The following is a 21,761-nucleotide window of genomic DNA, read 5'->3' as shown; positions in this document are numbered from 1 at the left end:
AATAGGCTAACATACACAACTGTGAAACTCATGACTAAATGGATTAATTTAAGTTGTAGCTGCCGTAGGTGTAATACCTCAACACCTGTTCTTCCTGAACATATCAAAGCAAAGTTTATCTCTTCAGAAGATGGAGCTTACATAACAAGTCATGTAAGGTATTTTAAATGTCAGTAGTTCAAACATACTACACTGTCGTGTTTCAGGCAACATGAAGAAATTATTGCAAAGCCGCCCACAAAGGTGGTGCTGCCTGTGTGTCTCTGCCCTCATGTGTAACTGTGAGCCATGGTGTCTCTGCCCTCATGTTTAACTGTGAGCCATGGTGTCTAGAGCCAAGATTGTCGTGCTTACTTGGTGGTGGTGGTGGTGGTGGTGGTCCAGGAAATTAAAATTAATAAAAAAGTTCCATGTAGTGAGGTTGAAAAGGTCACAACCGCCTCCTTCCTATGCACATCATTTATGGCTACAGTGGAAAACTGATGTATAATGGTAAGATGCTGACCTGTAGCAGAATGATAAAGGAGAAGGTAAAGATAAACTTTGCTATTAAGACGTCTTCCTATTTCAGTGAACATTTATGGATTTAAAACACATGTAGATAAAACTGAAACACCTTAGAAAGGTTTCATGGTAGTTACTCGGTCATTGATTTATCAATTTGTAGCCTAGGACTTATCTATCCACTGGAGGGCACATGATGACCTGTGTGGTAGCAAACGCTTCCCCATCTTCCCCTGGCATGATGCCCACAGACACATACTCAGATGGGCTTTAAACAAGGCAGACTGGGCAGCCTTCACCTCTGCTGTCACCATTGAATCTCCCCCACATCGCTTTTGCAGCAGAAAACGCGGTTCCTCGTTCTCTATGGTGGCCCCCAGCGAAAGATAGTCCGTTGGTGGTCGCTGGAAGTCGCTGAGGCAATTAAAGAGTGTCGGCGACATAAACAGCGCAGCGACATAAACAGCACCCTTCCCCAGAGCACCTAGTAGCCTTTAAGCGGCTCCGTGCCCGTGTTCACCTGCTTATAGAATGACGGAAACAGGAGTGATGGGAGAGGTACGTGTCAACCATTGTGTGCCATAGTCACCTTCCCAAGTCTGAATGAAGATCAGACATCTTTTTGGGTACCAGACCCCAACAGGTGTCCCTGGCCTTAACATCAGTGGTGTGCTCTCTATCGACGCAGACGCGATTGTCGAACACTTTGCCGAGCACTATGCTCGGAGCCTCTGCTTCGGAGAACTACCCCCCAGCCTTGAAAAGTCCTGTCGTTCACTACACACCACAGTGAACCCTATAACGCCCCCTTTACAGAGTGGGATCTCCTCAGCACCCTTGCACATTGCCCCGACACAGTTCCTGGGCCAGATCGGATCCACAGTTAGATGACTAAACATCTCTTGTCTGACTACAAACGATATCTCCTCATCATCTTCAAACAGATCTGGTGCAATGGTGACTTTCCATCACAATGGTGGGAGAGCACCATCATTCCCATGCTAAAACCCAGTAAAAATTCACTTGATGTGGATAACTCTCGGCCCATCAGCCTCACAAACGTTCTCTGCAAGCTGCTGGAACGTATGGTGTGTCAGGGGTTGGGTTGGGCTCTGGAGTTAAATGGCCTACTGGCTCCAGGTGAGGGCAGCTTCCACCAGGATCACTCTACCACTGATACACTTGTGTCCCTTGAGTCTGCCATCTGAACAGCCTTTTCCACATGCCAACACCTGGTTGCTGTCTGTTTTGACTTATATAAAGCATATGACACGACCTGGTGACATCATCATATCCTTGCAACATTGTATGAGTGGAGTCTCTGGGGCCCATACCCGAGTTTTATCCAAAACTTCCTGTCGCTCCATACTTTCCATCTCCGAGTTGGTGCCTCCCATAGTTTCCCCGTATTCAGGAGAATGGTGTTCTGCAGGGCTCCTTATTGAGTGCATATCTATTTTCAGTGGCCATTAACAGCCTAGCATCAGCTGTAGGGCTGTCAGTCTCCCCTTCTCTGTATGCGGATAACTTCTGCATTTCGTATTGCTCCTCCAGTTCTGGTGTTGCTGAGCAGCGCCTACAGCGCGCCATTCAGAAGGCGCGGTGATGGGCTGTAGCCCACAGATTCCAATTTTCAGCCGCGAAGTTGTGTGTTGTGTACTTCTGTTGGCATCGCACCATTAATCCGGGACCAGGACTTTATCTTAATGACGATCCACTCACTGTAGTGGAGACATATTGATTTTTAGGACTGTTTTTCATTGCCCAATTGACTTGGCTACTTCACCTTCGTCACCTTAAGCGGAAGTGCTGGCAGCACCTCAGTGCCCTCTGCTGCCTGAGCAACACCAACAGGGTGCAGATCGCTCTACGCTGCTGCAGCTCTACGGAGCCCTTGTTCAATCTCCCCTTGACTATGGGAACGTGGTTTACAGTTCGGCGGGGCGCCCTCAGCTGCGGTTACTCGACCCAGTGCAACACTGTGGCATTTGCCTGGTGATGGGAGCTTTTAGAACAAGCCAGTGACCAGTGACCTGGTGGAAGCCGGAGTCCCTCAATTGCAAATCCAACTTGCACAACTGCTCGCCACACATTTGTAGTCTCCTGAGCATCTGAATTACCATCTCCTTTTTCCACCCAGCAGTTCATCTCCCGCATTGGCAGCCCAGATCAGGGCTCGTAATTGCAGTTCGCATGTGATCCCTTTTCTTCAAATTGGACTCCTTCCCTTTACCACCTCTACTTGAGGTCTATTCACGTACACCTCCATGTTGTACACCTTGGCCGAAGCTTCGTCTGGACCTTTTGCATGACCCTAAGGACTCCGTTAGCCCTGCCACTCTCTGCTGTCACTTCCTCTCGATTCTTGACGTGTTCTGGGGCTCTGAAGTTGTGTACACTGACTTCCTGATGGCTGATGGTCACATAGGCTCTGCATATGTTCATAGAGGACATATTGGACAGCACTCCTTGCCAGATTGCTGCAGTGTTTTCACTGCAGAGCTGGCGGCCATATCTCGTGCTCTTGAGCACATCACCTCATGCCCAGGCGAGTCATTTCTCCTGTGTACTGACTTCTTGAGCAGCCTACAAGCTATTGACCAGTGCTACCCTTGCCATCCTTTTGTAGCATCCATTCAGGAGTCCATCTATGCCCTGGAAAGGTCCCGTCATTCAGTGGTGTTTTTGTGGACCCCAGGACACGTCGGAATCCCAGGTAACGAATTTGCTGACAGACTGGCCAAACAGGCTATGTGGAAACTGCTCCTGGAGATGGGCATCTTTAAAACTGACGTGCGTTCTTTCTTACGCCGCAAGGTTTTTCAGCTTTGGGAGACAAAGTGGCATAACAGTATGCACAACCAACTGCGTGTCATTAAGGAGACTGTGAATGTGTGGAAATCTTCCCTGCAGTCTTCTCGCAGGGAATCCGTTGTCCTTTGTCGGGTCTGCATTGGCCTTATGTGACTCGCACATGGTTACCTCCCCCTTCGCAGGGACCCACCTCATTGTCACTGTGGCTCCAACATGACAGTGCCCCAACAGCAGCTTTAGTTTTACGTTTTATTCGTGAGGGTGGGTTTTATCATTTGATCTGGGTTTTAGCACATGTCCTTTGTCCCTCTGTGTCCTCCGCCCTAGGACTTTTAGAGTGGAGGCTTTAATATGGTGCAGAGTGGCTGGCTTCTCCTTTTTTATTTTCATGGTCGGTGCTCTCTTGTTTTTAATCTCTTCTCCCTGTTTCTTGTGTCTCTCTGTGGTTTTCTTGTCCTGTTTTGCCCATTGTTTAGGTAATTGTTCTACTGGGAACAAGGGACCGATGACCTCGCAGCTTGGTCTCTTTCCCCCCATTTAAACCAACCAACCTGACAAATAGAAAGCACCTGTGCTTACGTTTACAGGAAACTTTTTAAGTTCACTGATACCTTGGAATGGGGGCTACAAGCTTCACCACAAGGATGCTCATATTTAGGAGAGGGCCAAAGGATGGGTGGGTGTGTTTATAAATAACCTTGTATACCATCTGTATGCTGTCTGTCTGGTTTACAGACCTTCAAACAATTATTGAAATTCATGATAGAGATGTATTTAACACCGAAAGAACTATTATTAGGCCTCTATGAGTCTCCTAGTCTGATGCAACTGCCCTGACAGTCTCTTCTCTGAGAGTAACACGTGCAATGGTGTGTTATGGGAAGCACAGTCTGTCAGTCACAAGTATAGAGTTTTAAAGAGCCTTATGATGCCTGAGGAGCCATATATTCTCAGCTCTGAAGCCACATACATGAAAGTACAGCTACAGGTTCACCCTCAGCTATAAACCTCTTTCACACCTGACCAGCCCAGACAGAGTTCAATAAGTGGACAGTTTGCTAATGACTTTCATTCCAGTGACAAGATCCTGCTCTGGATCCATCCACCAGGTGGAGAAATCCCAGAAAGAAAGCTGCTGAGATTGGTAATCAGCAGAGCAGACTGATTGTGTATAGCCCATAGGCTTGGTTTGAGGATTGAAACATTGTCCATCACTGGGTGGATCACATGCACCATGTGGCTGATTCATCCATCTCAGTAGTAGTAGTAGCAGTAGCAGTAGCAGTAGCAACAGGAACTTTATTCCCCTGTAGATCTCTCTTTACAAGGATATAGGACATGTCAAAGTATTTACAAGTTTATAAAATAGAAAGAAACTTCCACATGGGAAAAATATATTAAAAACAAAGATTCCAAGACTTACCAAGCGGGAAAGCGCCGGCAGACAGGCACATGAACAAAACACACAAACACACACACAGAATTACGAGCTTTCGCAACTGGCAGTTGCTTCGTCAGGAAAGAGGGAAGGAGAGGGAAAATGAAAGGATGTGGGTTTTAAGGGAGAGGGTAAGGAGTCATTCCAATCCCGGGAGCGGAAAGACTTCCCTTAGGGGGAAAAAAGGACAGGTGTACACTCGCACACACACACACACACATATCCATCCGCACATACACAGACACAAGCAGACATATTTAAAGGCAATTGTTCACACCATGTCAACTGAGAATCAATATTCATTCCGAGAAATTTTGCATTTGTTACACAGCCTACAGAGGTGCCATCTACATGTAATTTAACATTGTCATTTTCCCTCTTCAAACAGAAATTCATGGCCTTAGTTTTCTTTATGTTCAGTGTCACTTTATTGCTTATTGACCAATCTTAACTTCCTTGAGAGTTTCATTTGCATTCTCTGCAAGGAGTTCTCTTGCTTTCCCAGTAACTATAATATTGCTGTCATCAGCGAAGAGAATTCTTTCACTATGAGTAACACTACTGGGAAAGTCATTCGTGTATATCCGGAATAGTATTGGTCCTAATATGCTACCTTACAGAACCCCAATATTAATGTATTTTGATTCTGATAAGTGTTTTACTAAATGTTTAGATCTATTTGAAGTGTGTGTTATCTCTACTCTTTGTACCCTGTCTGCTAGGTATGATCGAAACCAGTCATTAGTTACCACTCTTATTCCTAATGCTTGCAATTTATTTAATAGAATCTTGTGGTCAACTGTATCAAAGGCCTTAGAAATATCCAAAAATATACCTGTGAGACACTCATCTTTGTCACGAGCATCAAATACAACTTTTTGTGAATTCTGCTGTGGCTGACCAATTTTTGCAACTTCGGAAACCAAACTGTGATTTGCTTAAAAGATCGTATTTATTCAGGTAATTCATTAATCTGTCTTTCATAATTGCTTGTATTATTTTTGAGAATGGTGACAGCAGGGAAATGGGCCGGTAATTTTTCTGCATTACCTTTCTTAAGCAAAGGTACAACTCTTGTCTGTTTTAACTCCTCTGAAAATGTCCCTGATGTGAAGGATTCATTTATTATATTTGTTAATGGACCTTGTATAAGCTCTATGCATTGTTTCAGTACACAGATTGGTACTTGATCTAAGCGTACTGACTTTTTGCTTTTTGTTTTTGAACAGTTTTATTGACTTTATTCTCTGTGGTTGGAAGTAACATCATTGTATTTAGTACAACATTATTTACAGGTGTTATATTTGTTTTGGGGAATTTTTGCTGTAACTTATCTGCAATACCTGAAAAATGCTTGTTAACATTGTTTTCTAAGTGTTGAGGATCATTTATTAGCTTATCCCCCTCGGTTAGCAGTATGTTATTCTTCATTTGTTTGCCTCTCCCTGTTTCCTTTTTTATAACATCCCAGACTGCTTTGATTTATTCTCTGCATTATATATTATTTTGTCATTAAATGACTTTTTTGCAGCAATCAGCACCTTCCTTTAGATCTTTTTGTCTCTATTATAGAAATTTAAGAATTCTAGATGATTGCGACTCTTTCATGCAACTGAGGTATTTAAGTGTTATCAATCTGTTTTTGTGAGCTGTTGGTACAGACATGCATACTTTTGGAAATACCTTTTCAAAGTTCAATTCAAATAATGTGGATAATTTAGAGAATTTCATATTCATATTGGTTTCCTTCTACACTTCATCCCATCTTTGTTTTGCTAGTTATTTTGAAAATCTTTTACTTTGATTTCTGATAGATGTCGTTTGTAGGCGTGTAGTTTAGGGAATGATTCGATGCCTGATTTTACTGTTGTTATTTGACAGAGATGGTCCGATAGCCCTAGATCTTTTACAGCTACATCACATTTTTCCCTGTCCATATTTGTGACCGCATGGTCAATTACTGATACAGTCATTGTAGTGACCTTTGTTGCACTATTAACCAATAGAGACATACCAAAACTTTGAAGGAGATTTATGAGGGTGCTGCTGGATTCATGTATGATATTAGTGTTGATGTTAATGTTCCCACACTGAATTATGTTGACCTTTGTACTTAAGACTTTATCTATAAGTTCTTAAAATAGTGCCCGCTCTACCATTGGGAGATCTATACACACACAAAATGATTAATTTCATGGTGATATCAAGCCCTGTTAATTCAATAGCTGATATTTCTGAGTGTTTTTCTTCATTTACTGTACTGAGGTCATGTCTTGATTTGAACTATGTTCCTTTTCTGATATAAATGCATGATCCTCCACCCCTTGAAGCAGTTCTACAGTAAGAATTTGCCCTTTCATGCATAGATAATACTACATGTTGGATTTCTGTGTCTCTCGACCAGTGCTCAATAACACAAACTACTGTGCAGTTCAAAGATTGGAGTGTAACTTCTACTAGTTGTATTTTAATTTTTATTGATTGCATGTTTTGATGGAGGATTGTTAAGTCTGTGAAATGAAATGCCCCATGTTACTCTATCCAATGGTTTGTTTCTCTTTGTGACACTGGCATGTGTGATATTTGGAGTATTAAAATCTGTCTTGTGTTTCAGTATTTTTTAAAGTGCTGAAGACACTCTTCACACAGGGGGATCTGTTGTCTGGATTTATCATAAAAATGACTTACTTTTCCTACCCATGACTACACATATTTGACCATGTGTGGCCCGAGATCCACCCCCTAAACTTTCATGAATCAGCTGTACCAATCTTCCCTTCCCAGTCCTGTTTAGGTGTAGGCTATGCATAGTGAAAGCCCATCTGTTGGTAGTCCCGATGGGCACCAGAGAAACATGAGCAAAGTTGGCTGCCCTCAGAGCCATCCCTAACCCCACATTGATTTGCCACACAGCTCCAGCAAGGTGTGGTTGATCAGGACACTGGAACAGCTCAACAAAGTGTACATTGGTGCCATGAGTCAGGAAAGCTATCTTGTCCAGGTCACCACCTAAGTCATATGCCCCATCCCTGTCCAAACTGTTTCCCACCCCACCCTTTATCACTACAATTTCCTCTTTTGTAAAGGCCTTACATAAAGACCGTAAGTCCTCTATCATATAACTTAGCCCTGAATTTGATTTGAAGATACTGGTGGCCTGGTACACTGCCCCTTAACTTTACTGTAACTGGGGGCCTACACCTCGCCCATGGCTACTACTGAGCATAGCAGCAGCACTTTCTTCTTCCTAACACTTTGTGCATTCCTAGGCTTCTTGGCCTCGGTTGAAGAGTGCTCCTCATTTCCTGCTTCTCATTCTACCTGAGGCTCTTCTTTACTTAACTCCGGCAGTCGTAGATACCTGTTTTTGGTGTCGTTGATAAAACTGTCAGATCGCATTCTCTGTCTTCATATCATCCTACCAGATGCCAGTTCCCAACCATCCTCCTCATCCCTATCTCCCTTGATCCTTATCAGTTCCTTCCTTGCTTCCTCCAACTGCCTGAAGGGCACAGATTCTCCTTTCCTGTTCCCCAAATCAAATCAAAATGTTTGTACTGCATACTCTGCAGTTCCACCAGAGAGCCTCTTCTGTTCTCCTAAGATTCACCCCCCCCCCCCCCCCCCCCCCTGCAGTGAAAATATTTCCTACAAGACAAGATTGGCAACAAATCTCTCTACTCTACCCTATAACAGCTCCCACATTTCTGACTCATGGTCAGTCCTCATATCATCTTAGGGGTCACTTGTGCCATGATGTGGCTCTGTGACAGTTTAAATATTGACTAAAAAACTTCCTAGCCCTTCAGAATGCAGGACCAAAGCTCAGTATATAATGAGAGAGAAATAAAGGAGGTCGTGGCGAGTGTTTTTGCACTTGCATAAACCATCCCTCTTGTCCCACACAAGTGTGGTGTTCAGCCTTTTATAAACACAGTCAGCTACCTAAAGCAGCTGTGCGGAAGCAGGAATACCTCCAAACAACACTTTTAACAGAGTGTTTTGGAATATAGATAGCCTGAAGTTAGTAATAATGCCAAAATAGGCCTATTGCTAATGTGAAATGTTTAGCAATTAACAATTATAGCAGCATTCTGATAGATTACCATTTTTTCATTATATCACTGCAAAAGACCTAGAGCCACTGCTCACACAGTATTGGAGCACTTTGCTATGGCTGTTGCCAGTCGGGAGCCAGCATCCACACCAACACCAAGTGATCACAGAGAGGGATGTTTTTGACATCAAATCTAACAGTTTGAACTCGTATAACTGCCCCTTTTATATGTTGACGCTGGATTCAGCACTGTCAGGAGCTTGTAATACTGTACATTATGTTTGTAATTTACGTGACTTGAGAATGGGGGACAACATTTTACAATTTAAAGATTCAGTGAGGTTTCTGGGCCTTATATTTGATGCAAAGCTACCATGGTTGGCACACCTCTGAGATCTGAAGGCGAGGCACTGAAGACCTTTAAGTGCTGTAACCATAAATCTTGGAAGGTAGACAGGATCTGCTTACTCCAATTTTTATAAAACCTTTGTGTTATTCTGGTTGGATTTTGGGTACACAATATATACAGCAGTAAGACCTACTTACCTAAAGATCATTGATTGTATCCTCCATGAGGGTATCATGTTGGACTATCTCCACACTTTGCTTATATATGGGGTGGTGGGAGAAGGATGGCATTACTCAGAATTCAGTGGAGGTACTTCATTAATAATGTCCATGAAAATGCTAAATTGTACCTAAAGACAAAGTCAAGAAAATAGATACAGATATTCTTATCACCTCAAAGCTGTCTAGTTACTGTCCTGTGACACTGTTGTGAAACTGAACTAATGACTTAAAGTTTAGCAGATGGTGACTATACATTGAAAAAAGTGAATAATGATACAGTCAGTCAAATGGCCACAACGACACTCAAGGAATATTGAAATCTCTGATTGAAGTGCTGTATTCTCAAGGTCTTCCATAAAAATGTTAGTCACAATAGCTGAAAAAGAACAACTCATAGCAACACCATCAATTGTCCAAAATATTGGTTGTTGAATAAAAAGTAAATCAGGGTGAATATATGTTTAAATAAATGTATGAGATAATTTAAGAGCTTAGCTCATATGAATTGCACAGTTTCCAGTAAAGACAATTGTGTGAAAAGAGATATCACATTAAAGCTCTGTCATATGTTATTAAATGTAGCTTGCAAATTTTAGAAGGCTTCATACATCAGTACAAGAATTTGTCTCAAACCACGTGTGTTTTCCGTCCTCTGGCACAAATGCAGATGTTACTTGGTGTCATCAAAGATAATACCAATCTAACAAGGCTATAAGTATGCAATATTCATTATCAGTGTGAAAAATTGAGGCTTGAATTTAAGCTGGGCAGTCACAATTTGCTCGAGCATGTATCTTATAATTTGTGGCTTGCAGTCAAGCTCCTCATATCACATAACATGGTGCTCTTTGTTTGTTTCTTCGAGAATAACCTCTGGATGCTAACTTCACCTGTGATGACATTGCAGCTTCTCTCTTTCTCAAAATTACTACAATCTTCTAGCAAGGTATCTGTATAAACTAGGTCACTGCAACAGCTCTGTACAGTCAAGTTAGCACTTGAATGTGACAAGTAATAGCGTCCTACAAATACTGTGCAGCAGCTACAGCTTCAGTGTTTCATCTCAGTACCATGTGAACACTTACATGTAATTTTATTTTCTAAGTTAGCAGTGAAGTTATTAAAACAGAGATATTGTTGAATTTGTCTGAAATAATGCAGATAGCCAGAAGCACATTGGCTTTTATTATAAAGTCTCTGTCTCACTGACACTTAAATAAGATTTTATTTAATATCTTAAATCTTATACTGTGACATGCAAACTGTTTTGAAAAACCTGGGTGTATTTAGCATATTTTAGGCAATAACAACTGTTAGAAAATGTATAGTGTAATAATTGAATCTACATTAATGAAAATTTTAGACTTCCTAATCAAATTTAATGTGCAATACTTTGCTCTTGAATTAATATGTTCTTTTGTAAAATACTTCATGTACATTTTTATTTTAAAAAAATATTTTTTTAAGGAAAAATGAGTAAGGTTACACGTACAGAACTTTTGAGATGTCAGCATGATTTTTTTATGCAAAAATATTTAATAATGAAGTATCCAGCTTGTCTTATATGCAGCAATCATAGTCGGGGATCTTTTATAATACAGTTTTCTACTTTGTATGATGTATTTTGAAGCAGTCTGATTTACACAGAGTGGCCCTGCATTCACTACACTGGTAGCTTTTGTCTTTGCACTATACTTTTCCAGTCAACTTCTCGCCACTGAAAATTACTTCCTGTCGGATGAGTCCTAAGGTACCAGGTTGTCATGCGATAGCTTGGCTCTCAGCAAGATTTTGCCATAAACTGGAAGCGGGAAGTTGCTAGCCCTTTCCCGTTAAATTTTTTAATAATATGTAGTACTTTACTGTCACCATTAGAATCACATGGAAAATGAAGTTGTCATGCCATTTCAAAGTGTAGTGTTCAGATGCAATGTAGGACAGCTTCTGCTCAGAAAAATCAATACCCTATTTGTTTTTGTTGTAATCAACCACACATGCTGACTTTCACTTCTCCCTAGCTTTCTTATCAGTAAAAGGGAGCATCTCATCAGTATGCTATGTGCTAATTGTGTTTACATTTCATTTATTCTTCCAACACAATGCTAAATATTACCTTTACAACTAAAAGTTAAAGTTAGATATAGTGGGAATTAGTGAAGTTCGGTGGCAGGAGGAACAAGACTTTTGGTCAGGTGAATACAGGATTATAAATACAAAATCAAATAGGGGTAATGCAGGAGTAGGTTTAATAATGAATAAAAAAAATTACAAACAGCATAGTGAACACATTGTTGTGGCCAAGATAGACACGAAGCCCACACGTACTGCAGTAGTACAAGTTTATATGGCAACTAGCTCTGCCGATGACGAAGAAATTGATGATCAAATAAAAGAAATTATTCAGATAGTGAAGGGCGACGAAAATTTAATAGTCATGGGTGACTGGAATCTGACAGTAGGAAAAGGAAAGGAGGAAACGTAGTAGGTGAATATGGATTGCGGCTAAGAAATGAAAGAGGAAGCCGCCTGGTAGAATTTTGCACAGATCATAACTTAATCATAACTAACACTTGGTTGAAGAATCATGAAAGAAGGTTGTATACATGGAAGAACCCTGGAGATACTAAAAGGTTTCAGATAGATTATATAAAGGTAAGACAGAGATTTAAGAACCAGGTTTTAAATTATAAGACATTCCCAGGGGCAGATGTGGACTCTGACCACAATCTATTGGTTATGAACTGTAGATTAAAACTGAAGAAACTGCAAAAAGGTAGGAATTTAAGGAGATGGGACCTGGATAAACTGACTAAACCAGAGGTTGTACAGAGTTTCAGGGAGAGCATAAGGGAACAATTGACAGGAATGGGGGACAGAAATACAGTAGAAGAAGAATGGGTAGCTTCGAGGGATGAAGTAGTGAAGGCAGCAGAGGATCAAGAAGGTAAAAAGATGAGGGCTAGTAGAAATCCTTGGCTAACAGAAGAAATACTGAATTTAATTGATGAAAGGAGAAAATATAAAAATGCAGTAAATGAAGCAGACAAAAAGGAATACAAACATCTCCAAAATGAGATCAACAGGAAGAGCAAAATAGCTAAGCAGGGATGGCTAGAGGACAAATGTAAGGATGTAGAAGCGAGTATCACTAGGGGTAAGATAGATAATGCCTACAGGAAAATTAAAGAGACCTTTGGAGACAAGAGAACCACTTGCATGAACATCAAGAGCTCAGATGGAACCGAGTTCTAAGCAAAGAAGGGAAAGCAGAAAGGTGGAAGGAGTATATAGAGGGTCTATACAAGGGCGATGTACTTGAGGACAATATTATGGAAATGGAAGAGGATGTAGATGAAGATGAAATGGGAGATACGATACTGCGTGAAGAGTTTGACAGAGCACCGAAAGACCTGAGTCGAAACAAGGCCCCGGAGTAGACAACATTCCATTGGAACTACTGATGGCCTTGGGAGAGTCAGTCCTGACAAAACTCTATCATCTGGTGAGCAAGATGTATGAGACAGGCGAAATACCCTCAGACTTCAAGAAGAATATAATAATTCCAATCCCAAAGAAAGCAGGTGTTGACAGATGCGAAAATTACCGAATTATCAGTTTAATAAGTCACAGCTGCAAAATACTAACGCGAATTCTTTACAGACGAATGGAAAAACTAGTAGAAGCCGACCTCGGGGAAGATCAGTTTGGATTCCGTAGAAATGTTGGAACACGTGAGGCAATACTGACCCTACGACTTATCTTAGAAGCTAGATTAAGGAAGGGCAAACCTACGTTTCTAGCATTTGTAGACTTAGAGAAAGCTTTTGACAATGTTGATTGGAATACTCTCCTTCAAATTCTGAAGGTGGCAGGGGTAAAATACAGAGAGCAAAAGGCTGTTTACTATTTGTACAGAAACCAGATGGCAGTTATAAGAGTCAAGGGACATGAAAGGGAAGAGGTTGTTGGGAAGGGACTGAGACAGGGTTGTAGCCTGTCCCCGATGTTATTCAATCTGTGTATTGAGCAAGCAGTAAAGGAAACAAAAGAAAAGTTCAGAGTAGGTATTAAAATCCATGGAGAAGAAATAAAAACTTTGAGGTTTGCCGATGACATTGTAATTCTATCAGAAACAGCAATGGACTTGGAAGAGCAGTTGAACGGAATGGACAGATTCTTGAAAGAAGGGTATAAGATGAACATAATGGAATGTAGTCGAATTAAGTCGGGTGATGCTGAGGGAATTAGATTAGGAAATGAGACACTTAAAGTAGTAAAGGAGTTTTGCTATTTGGGGAGCAAAATAACTGATGATGGTCGAAATGGAGAGGAAACAAAAATGTAGACTGGCAATGGCAAGGAATGCGTTTCTGAAGAAGAGAAATTTGTTAACATCAAGTATTGATTTAAGTGTTCGGAAGTTGTTTCTGAAGGTATTTGTATGGAAGTGAAACGTGGACGATAAATAGTTTAGACAAGAAGAGAATAGAAGCTTGCAAAATGTGGTGCTATGGACGAATGCTGTAGAGTAGATGGGGATCACATAACTAATGATGAAGTATTGAATAGAATTGGAGAGAAGAGGAGTTTGTGCCACAACTTCATTAGAAGAAGGGATCGGTTGGTAGGACATGTTCTGAGGCATCAAGGGATCACCAATTTAGCACTGGAGGGCAGCGTGGAGAGTAAAAATCGTAGAGGGAGACCAAGAGAAGAGTACACTAAACAGATTGAGAAGGATGTACCGTATTTACTTGAATCTAAGCCCCACCTGAAAAATGAGACTCGAAATCAAGGAAAAAAAATTTTCCCAAATGTAAGCCGCACCTGAAATTTGAGACTCGAGATTCAAGGCGAGAGAAAAGTTTTAGACTGCACCTACAAATTGAAACAAAGTTGGTCTATTGTAATATGAGACACAATTTAGTTTGAATGAATGACTATACAGCTACAGTAGTTTGGTTTGAGTCGTAAGCTTTACCAGGTAGCCATTGCTATGCGTCAGGCACTCCGTCCGTATTTATACGGGTACCCTTCCTTTTTCACTTGTTTCATCTGGTTTTAATTGATTGCTTATTTTTCTTTGATCTGATAAGTGCCGTTCTCTTAGTTATAGGTGTTTACGTCACTCTAAGCTGAAAATGCATTACTGTACTGTGTCATGCATTGTTTGTCGCATTCTGATAATGAGTGTTTACAGCCTGTTGCCGCCCGTGGCATGGCTTGCTTTTGTGCACGCTACCGCCGCAGACAATTAAAAAAAAAAGGGGGGGGGGGAGAGAGAGAGAGAGAGAGCGAAACAATGGCAAGAGACTGCTATTTGTTGTTACTTACACTGCTGCTTTCTTTGATAATGATCAACAAGAACCAAATAATAGACTGGGTATGATAGATGATGTTCTGAATGAGAGTTCAGCAAAAATTTTTCTCCGTTTGAAAATCTTTGCAACGCCTCTTTAGTAAATTACATTCTGCACAGAAATAAGTCATCTTAGATTTAAAAATCTAGTCAATTGTCGTGCTTCATTTCTGACTGTATCACTATTAGGTATAAGAATAATATGAATATAAACATAACATGATATGTATATTCCTCCATGATTACTGTTGTCTCACTCTAGTTTCGTAGTTTATTAGGCAGACAGGAATTAAATGAGATAGCAGCAAACACGGAAGAATACACGGCAAAATGTTTATATTTGTATTATACTTATAGTGAAGGGAATACTTAGTGTGATTCACAATTCGTAAAAGTTCATATAAGCAACCATCTCTTCTCATAGGTAGGAAAAAATTCAGAACATAGAGTTGGCCATATTGACAAACATCCCAAACAGTCTTGCCAGTCAGATTTTTGTAGTACATTGAAATGCTGCTGCATTCGAAGATTAACAATACGGAATTTGTATTTACTTCGTTGGCTAATGTATGAAAATGGAGTGGTCGAAAAATGAGGTGGAGGAAAAAGCTCATCTTCCACCTTCTTTTTTTTTTTTAATTTTTTTACTGATGCAGAGGTTTTGGTGCCAGTATTTATCTTTGTGCCTGCAAAGCATGCCTGTGTAGCGGTACATATATTCGACGTCAGAAGTTAGTTGTGGGCGGCACCTACCAGCATTATTCAGAACTTCCGCTTGCTTCGCACTCTATTCTAAGCCGCAGGCGGTTTTTTTGGATTACAAAAACCGGAAAAAAAGTGCGGCTTAGATTCGAGTAAATATGGTAGGCTGCAGTAGGTACTGGGAGATGAAGAAGCTTGCACAGGATAGAGTAGCATGGAGAGCTAGAGTAGCATGGAGAGCTGCATCAAACCAGTCGCAGGACTGAAGACCACAACAACAACAACAACTACTACTACTACTGTTTTGGATATTTTATTGCATGATGTAATGCCAATTTGGATTTCTTTTAGCTCCCACAAGAGCAGTTTTTTCAGGTTCCAGCTCTGAAGCAAGGGTGATACTGTTGTGAAATCTGTCTGTTAACTCAGTGAAATGCTTTGATTCTTAAGCAATGTTGCCTTCAAATTGACTGAGTTACATATCTTACCCACTTGAACACAGAAATTGAATACATGACCTGTGTCTGATAACTTGTGTAATGTTATACCTTATTTGTTTGGCTTTGTGGCGTATATTGCTTGAAATACACAGGGCCATGAATTTACACATACTATCATCTATAGTGCTGTTCTGAGATGCTGGAACTTAGCATACACAGTTCAGGAGAGATTTTATCTTGTGCAGTGGGTTGTAGCCAGTTTCTGCTTTTCTTCTCGCCTAGTAAATTATTCTTTATATGAAAATTTTCGAGAATAGACAGATCCTGTCATGGCTAATAACTTCAGGAATAGAAATTACATGTTACGATGATGATGATGATGATTGGTTTGTGGAGCACTCAACTGCGTGGTCATCAGTGCCCGTACAAAGTCCCAATTTTTTATTCAGTCCAATCTACCCACTATCACAAATGATGGTGATAATGAAATGATGAGGACAACACAAACACCCAGTCCCTGGGCAGAGGAAATTCCCAACCAGGCCGGGAATCGAACCCATGACCATGTGTTACAATGAGATTTAGGGACTAATGTTTTTCTGTACAAGGTCTTCTACTGTTACACATATGAAACATGATTATTGGAAAAGTTTTTTTTATTATTTCAATGGGGGAAACTGTCTTCTATTTTGACAATGTATAAGCAGTAGAAAGGGAACTCCTGCTTTATTACTTCCTTGTGCTCTGTTGGGCATACTGAATTGTTTTTTTCCTTCTTGTTGTCCATCATAGAATCTGCAAGGAAGTATGAAGCATAGAATCTGCAAGAAAGTGTGAAGAAGAAGAAGAAGAAGAAGAAGAAGCAAAAAACACTCTTGATATGTATCATTTTAATATAAACGTGTTCGATTGTACAGATTCTCATGAAAATACAGCGGTATCAGTAACATGATCAGTATTAGTTCAACTTTCCGTGTAGTGTGCATGGTGTGAAATTCTTGCCCTCGTCCGTGGTTTTCCTTGCTCGTCAACCTTGACATCCAAAGAAATAACATCGCTAATTACCCTTGAAGTTTCTCGATGATAGCTTTCCTCTTTTGATTCTACTGGAAAAAGTCTTTGAAATTAAAACCCCTTAGGAATTATCTACTGAAAGAACGTTAAACTGAATATTTCACTCCAAATATTTCTTATTGAAATCCATGGATATTCCTTCTTGAACATAGTACATGCCATCCTCAGTTATGTGCAACATCATCTTCTGAAAAATTAGTGTCAATATAGGCAAAGTTGGAAGATAACACATGTTCAGTTTTATCTTTGGTCATATTGTCTCTTGACATGTTGATGCTGTTAACTAGGTATGGCTGAAACATGCCATTGCAAAGCCACACAAAAAGAAAGAAATATACATACCCCTAAAGCATTGGACCACCTAGTAAGCTACTGAGACATCCAGTTGTGTGCGGACCTTAAAAACTTGTACAGTATCAAAGGGAAACACTGAAAAATGCGTCGGAAAAATTACAGGTGGCAGACTTACAGGTGGTCCAATCATGCCCTTATTTTTACAGATAACAACTCCAAAATATTAACTGTATTTTCAACAAGTATGTCACACACATGCACAGCTTTTTAACTCTGACAGTTGCTTAAATACGGATGTGTTACTTGCCCTCTATCAGCAAATCTAAATCTTATATGACGTATCAAGTATTTATCAAACAATGGAAAATCTGGGATGGAATGTAACAACACCGGAGAAGGAAAGTTGCTACTCACCATATAGTGGAGATGCTAAGTCGCGATAGGCATAACAAAAAGATTCACAAAATTATAGCTTTCGGCCATTGAGGCCTTTGGCAGCAGTAGACGAGAGCAATGCGCGCACACACACACACACACACACACACACACACACACACATACGCATCTGTAGTCTCGGAGAGCTGAAACCAGTATTTATTGTTTATTAGTAAGTCTGTGGAAAATCAATCTTTGCTTTTAGACCATTATTATGGACATCATCTTCTTGCCACCTTGTGTCTCTTTCAGTAACAGAGCTTAGGATATCTTTTTCTTCATTTATATGTCTTTCCCTTATTGTATTTGCTTTTTGTGTGTGGCTCTTCTTTGACTCAAAAATATGCTCAAAATTTTAAAGTACAGGCTTTCAGCATCTGTGTCACGGTGTCATTTTACAGTCCTCCTTTCATTTTGTGTCTGTTAACCTTGTTCCAGTTGCTTTTGCTGTTAAGTGTTTACATTCAGTTACTTACGTATTTGATTTATGATTTTAAGTAATTATTGTTGTAAAATGTGCCATGGTTTTATTATTTGTATAAATACATTTTTTATAATTTTTCTTTTCATAATCACCCGTGTTGGACTGTTTTATATTAAATATTTTCACTACAAGTACTGTATTTGTGTGGCATTGCCTCTGTCACAAGTAAATAAATGGCTTTGCATACATGATCTAATTTGCTATTTGTTAATGTTTGTTATAGGGGAGGACATTCACCATCCTATATTTATCGCCTCCTCAGTGAACTTTATCATCAAGATGACAATGAAAAATAAGATTGGGTAGAAAAGAGATTTTTTGGATTTTTTTGATACTGTGATAATTTTTGCATATTTCTTTTTGTAAATAAAAAGATTTTCAGTTATTTACTGCAACAATTATGAGTATATGCTCAATGTTGACTTTTTCATATGTATACTGAAATATCACATTTCCCATTCCTCATAAATACCTTGTGTGCCAGTCATTTGACATTTTGCTACAGCACTGTGCATTTATCCTGCATTTCAGGTGAGCAAAATGTGCACATTTTGAAAATTACATTTGTGCATTTGGAAAAAGGAGGGATAAAGAGAACTGAAAACATCCTATCTGACTTGCTGGGAGGACTCCCTGAATAGATTTGGAAGCTACAGGGAAGTAATAAAACATCTTTGCTTTTTATGTGAGAGGAACGGCCATATTATAGGTCAGCTCTAGATCAAAAGGAATGACTTTCAAGAATGTACTTAGAGACTGGGAATAAACATATTGTTCCCAACAGTTTGGGTGATCCAAAGAAAGTTCTACCACCTCAATTTCACATGAAGCTGGGATAAATGAAACATTTTGACAAAGTTTTGCTAACCTTCAGCAAATAAAAAAATTTAAAATAATGGAAATTTTTGAAACTGTCAGAAGCAGATATCCATACTTTAGAAACTTTTTTGAGGTGCGGAGTTAGTAACAAACATTGAAACAGTTCAGAAAGCACAGATAGCTATCAAAGAAGTTGTACGGAAATGTTTCAGAAACTTCTAGTATGCATAGAGACAAACCAGTGATTTTCAAAAGTACACTTTCTCCATTTACATTTCAACTACTGTGTGTGATGTGCAGGGAGAAAGTTTCATCAAGATAGCCAGAAAATGGACTGCAAATACCAGGACTCATAATTAATCACATAATGAAAGACTTTCAATAAAACTTATGGCTAGAACAATGATAGGAACTTCTGAAAATCTGTATTGCCCTCTGGGGAAATAGATTTCCCAGGAGCCGTTTCATATCACAAAACAGTGTATATAACCCACAATTTATTTAGAAATGTGTTCACTTACATGTCTGCATGAATATTAATGTTGGAACAATATTGATTTATTAATGCTTTATGGTGTCAGTAATGTGAGGGTAATACTTTGAAGGGTCAGGTTGTCTGACACTTCAGTATTACAGCACTGTATGTGAAGATTTAAACATCCTTTTAATGTGATACAGGTAAGCAAATTTACAAATATTAGGAATGCTGATAGTTTCTTGACATTTATTTGAACATAAACGTAAAAGTAAAGATAAAGTTAAGCTGCTGTTCATTCAGAAGTTGCTTTGAACACCACAGCACATTTCTAGGCTTGGTACTTTTAGATATGGTATGCCCTTGCCTTCCTCTAGGCTGTGCACTGACTGAGTTATAGGTTAACCTATAGATTAATGTGGACTCTGAAGCAAGGCACAAGTTGACAGGTTTTATACATATAAAGCATTGCAAGAGATGGAAAAAAGGGATGTGACAGAAAAAAAAAACCCTTGACAGACTGCGGGTTGAACCTGTCACGTAGTTCTACTTTTGCACTCTTAGCCATACATTTGTGACATGTGATGCTGCAGTTTGTATTCTAGCTGTCAAGGCCATGTTGAGCACTCTTAACAGTGATTGTTCATTTGCTGTCTAAAGCATGAAATGCTTCATGTTGATTTGTTCCTGGTGTTTGATCCTGCATTACACAAATGTGCTGTTTCAGCACTTCATATAGTCAACAATTTTTCCTAACTGCTGAATGTAGCAGCTGCTTGATTATATGTAATCTAGAATCAAATAATGCCATACAGTCAGTAAATTACTTGTTGAATAAAGAATGCACATATGGTTGAATAATTTCAGTGACATTCAAGAGAAATGGCAAATCAAAACACCGTAAAGACCAAATATTTGAAAGTTGTGCAGGGAAATTTGAATGTTTGGGAGAAAAATTATCGTTATTGGCCTCTATAGATTCCCCAGTTCAGACTACAGTGCTTTACTCTCCAGTCCTGTTGCTGTGCTAGGCTTGGTTCTTTGAGGCTGATTTTGTGTAGGATTTCAAGATAAACTTTCTGACAGATTCTCCATAGAAAAGGATGTTGCTGGATTTACTTGAATGTTGTTCATGGTACAGACAGTATGTTTTCCAACTAGTCTTCAGGGTAACACCAGCATGATTGTAGACAATATCTATGTAGATGGTCCTCTAGTTTATGGGCACATTGTGAGAAAATCTCTGACAGCTTGTCAGAGCATGATGCACAGATAACAACACTAAAAGAAATCGAGACAAAGCCATACTCCAAAGTAATAAACCAAAGATTTAGAAATATGAGCCCACTTGTAATCCAATCTTGAAGGGCTAAACTTGGCCTTTTATCACTATTTTTAGCAGCTCTTTTGCACTGAAAAAGCACAGCTGCACACAGAGTACCAATAATCAAGTGATTTGGATAACTGATGGCATTAGAATATAATATAGAAGGAGGCAAGTGTTTCGTAATAAGGGGGTGAGGGCCATCACATCTGCGGTATTTTCAATAAAGCCACACTTGCACACTCCCGTCCAGGTCATTCTTTATGGCAAGCCCCTCAGGGAACTGAGCATTCATTTGCTGGGTGCAGGCTTGAGAACTGGTAAATGCCGCAAGCCCTCTGTAACCATAAGCCCTGGGCTTGCTTCACCAAACACCATGTGGCATGCCAGTGGATTGTTGTGTTTCACACAGAATGGGGATATCTCATTTAGTACCCAGATCACCTCTCAGTCTCAAACTGCGCATACCAATGAGATGCATGGGTATTGAGGTAGAACACTTGTGCAACCTCAGTTGTATAAGGCTTACCGAGGCGAGCAGAGCGCTTTCTGGTTATTTTGATAGCTGTTCATGGGACTGGGATGGAACTGTTCAAATTTAACCAATCAACTCCCAGCACAATGGGTGTACTGCTGGTGGGTATTGACACCCAGTTCAACAAGATGATTCATGTAGCCAGTTCTCCTGCCACAGGATTATTCAGAGAGCTTCGGTTTGTAGCAACAAAACACATTCTGCTAGACAGATTGTGTTAATTAAAAGAAAAGAAGGCAGCTTTAAGATGATTTCACCTGTCTGCATTCAAAAGTGATGAAGCACCTTAATGTATATAAAGCAATTGAGGAAGGGGGCATTGTTGTTCAAAACATTTATTTCTCAACAAGCAACAAAACTCCAGGTAGCCAAATACCTCTGGGAATATGGTGAGAAACAACTGCACAACATCTAGAACTAAAGCAATAGTGTTTTGT

General features: G+C 39.9%; 1 protein-coding gene across 1 annotated transcript in view; it reads left to right on the top strand.

Moving 5' to 3' along the window:
• Window positions 1-18,569, top strand: part of LOC126268072 (translation initiation factor eIF-2B subunit beta) — a 70,587-nt gene extending 52,018 nt beyond the window's left edge. Inside the window, exon 8 of the mRNA XM_049973510.1 lies at window positions 18,395-18,569. Coding sequence (XP_049829467.1) covers window positions 18,395-18,467 — 73 coding nt within the window. The 3' untranslated portion in view covers window positions 18,468-18,569. The remainder of the gene's footprint in view (window positions 1-18,394) is intronic.
• Window positions 18,570-21,761: the final 3,192 nt, after the last annotated feature.

Source organism: Schistocerca gregaria, chromosome 4 (genome assembly GCF_023897955.1).
Source record: "Schistocerca gregaria isolate iqSchGreg1 chromosome 4, iqSchGreg1.2, whole genome shotgun sequence".
NCBI classification, from domain to species: domain Eukaryota; kingdom Metazoa; phylum Arthropoda; class Insecta; order Orthoptera; family Acrididae; genus Schistocerca; species Schistocerca gregaria.
The sequence above is the reverse complement of the archived record's forward strand: the minus strand, read 5'-3'. Positions and strand labels throughout refer to the sequence as shown.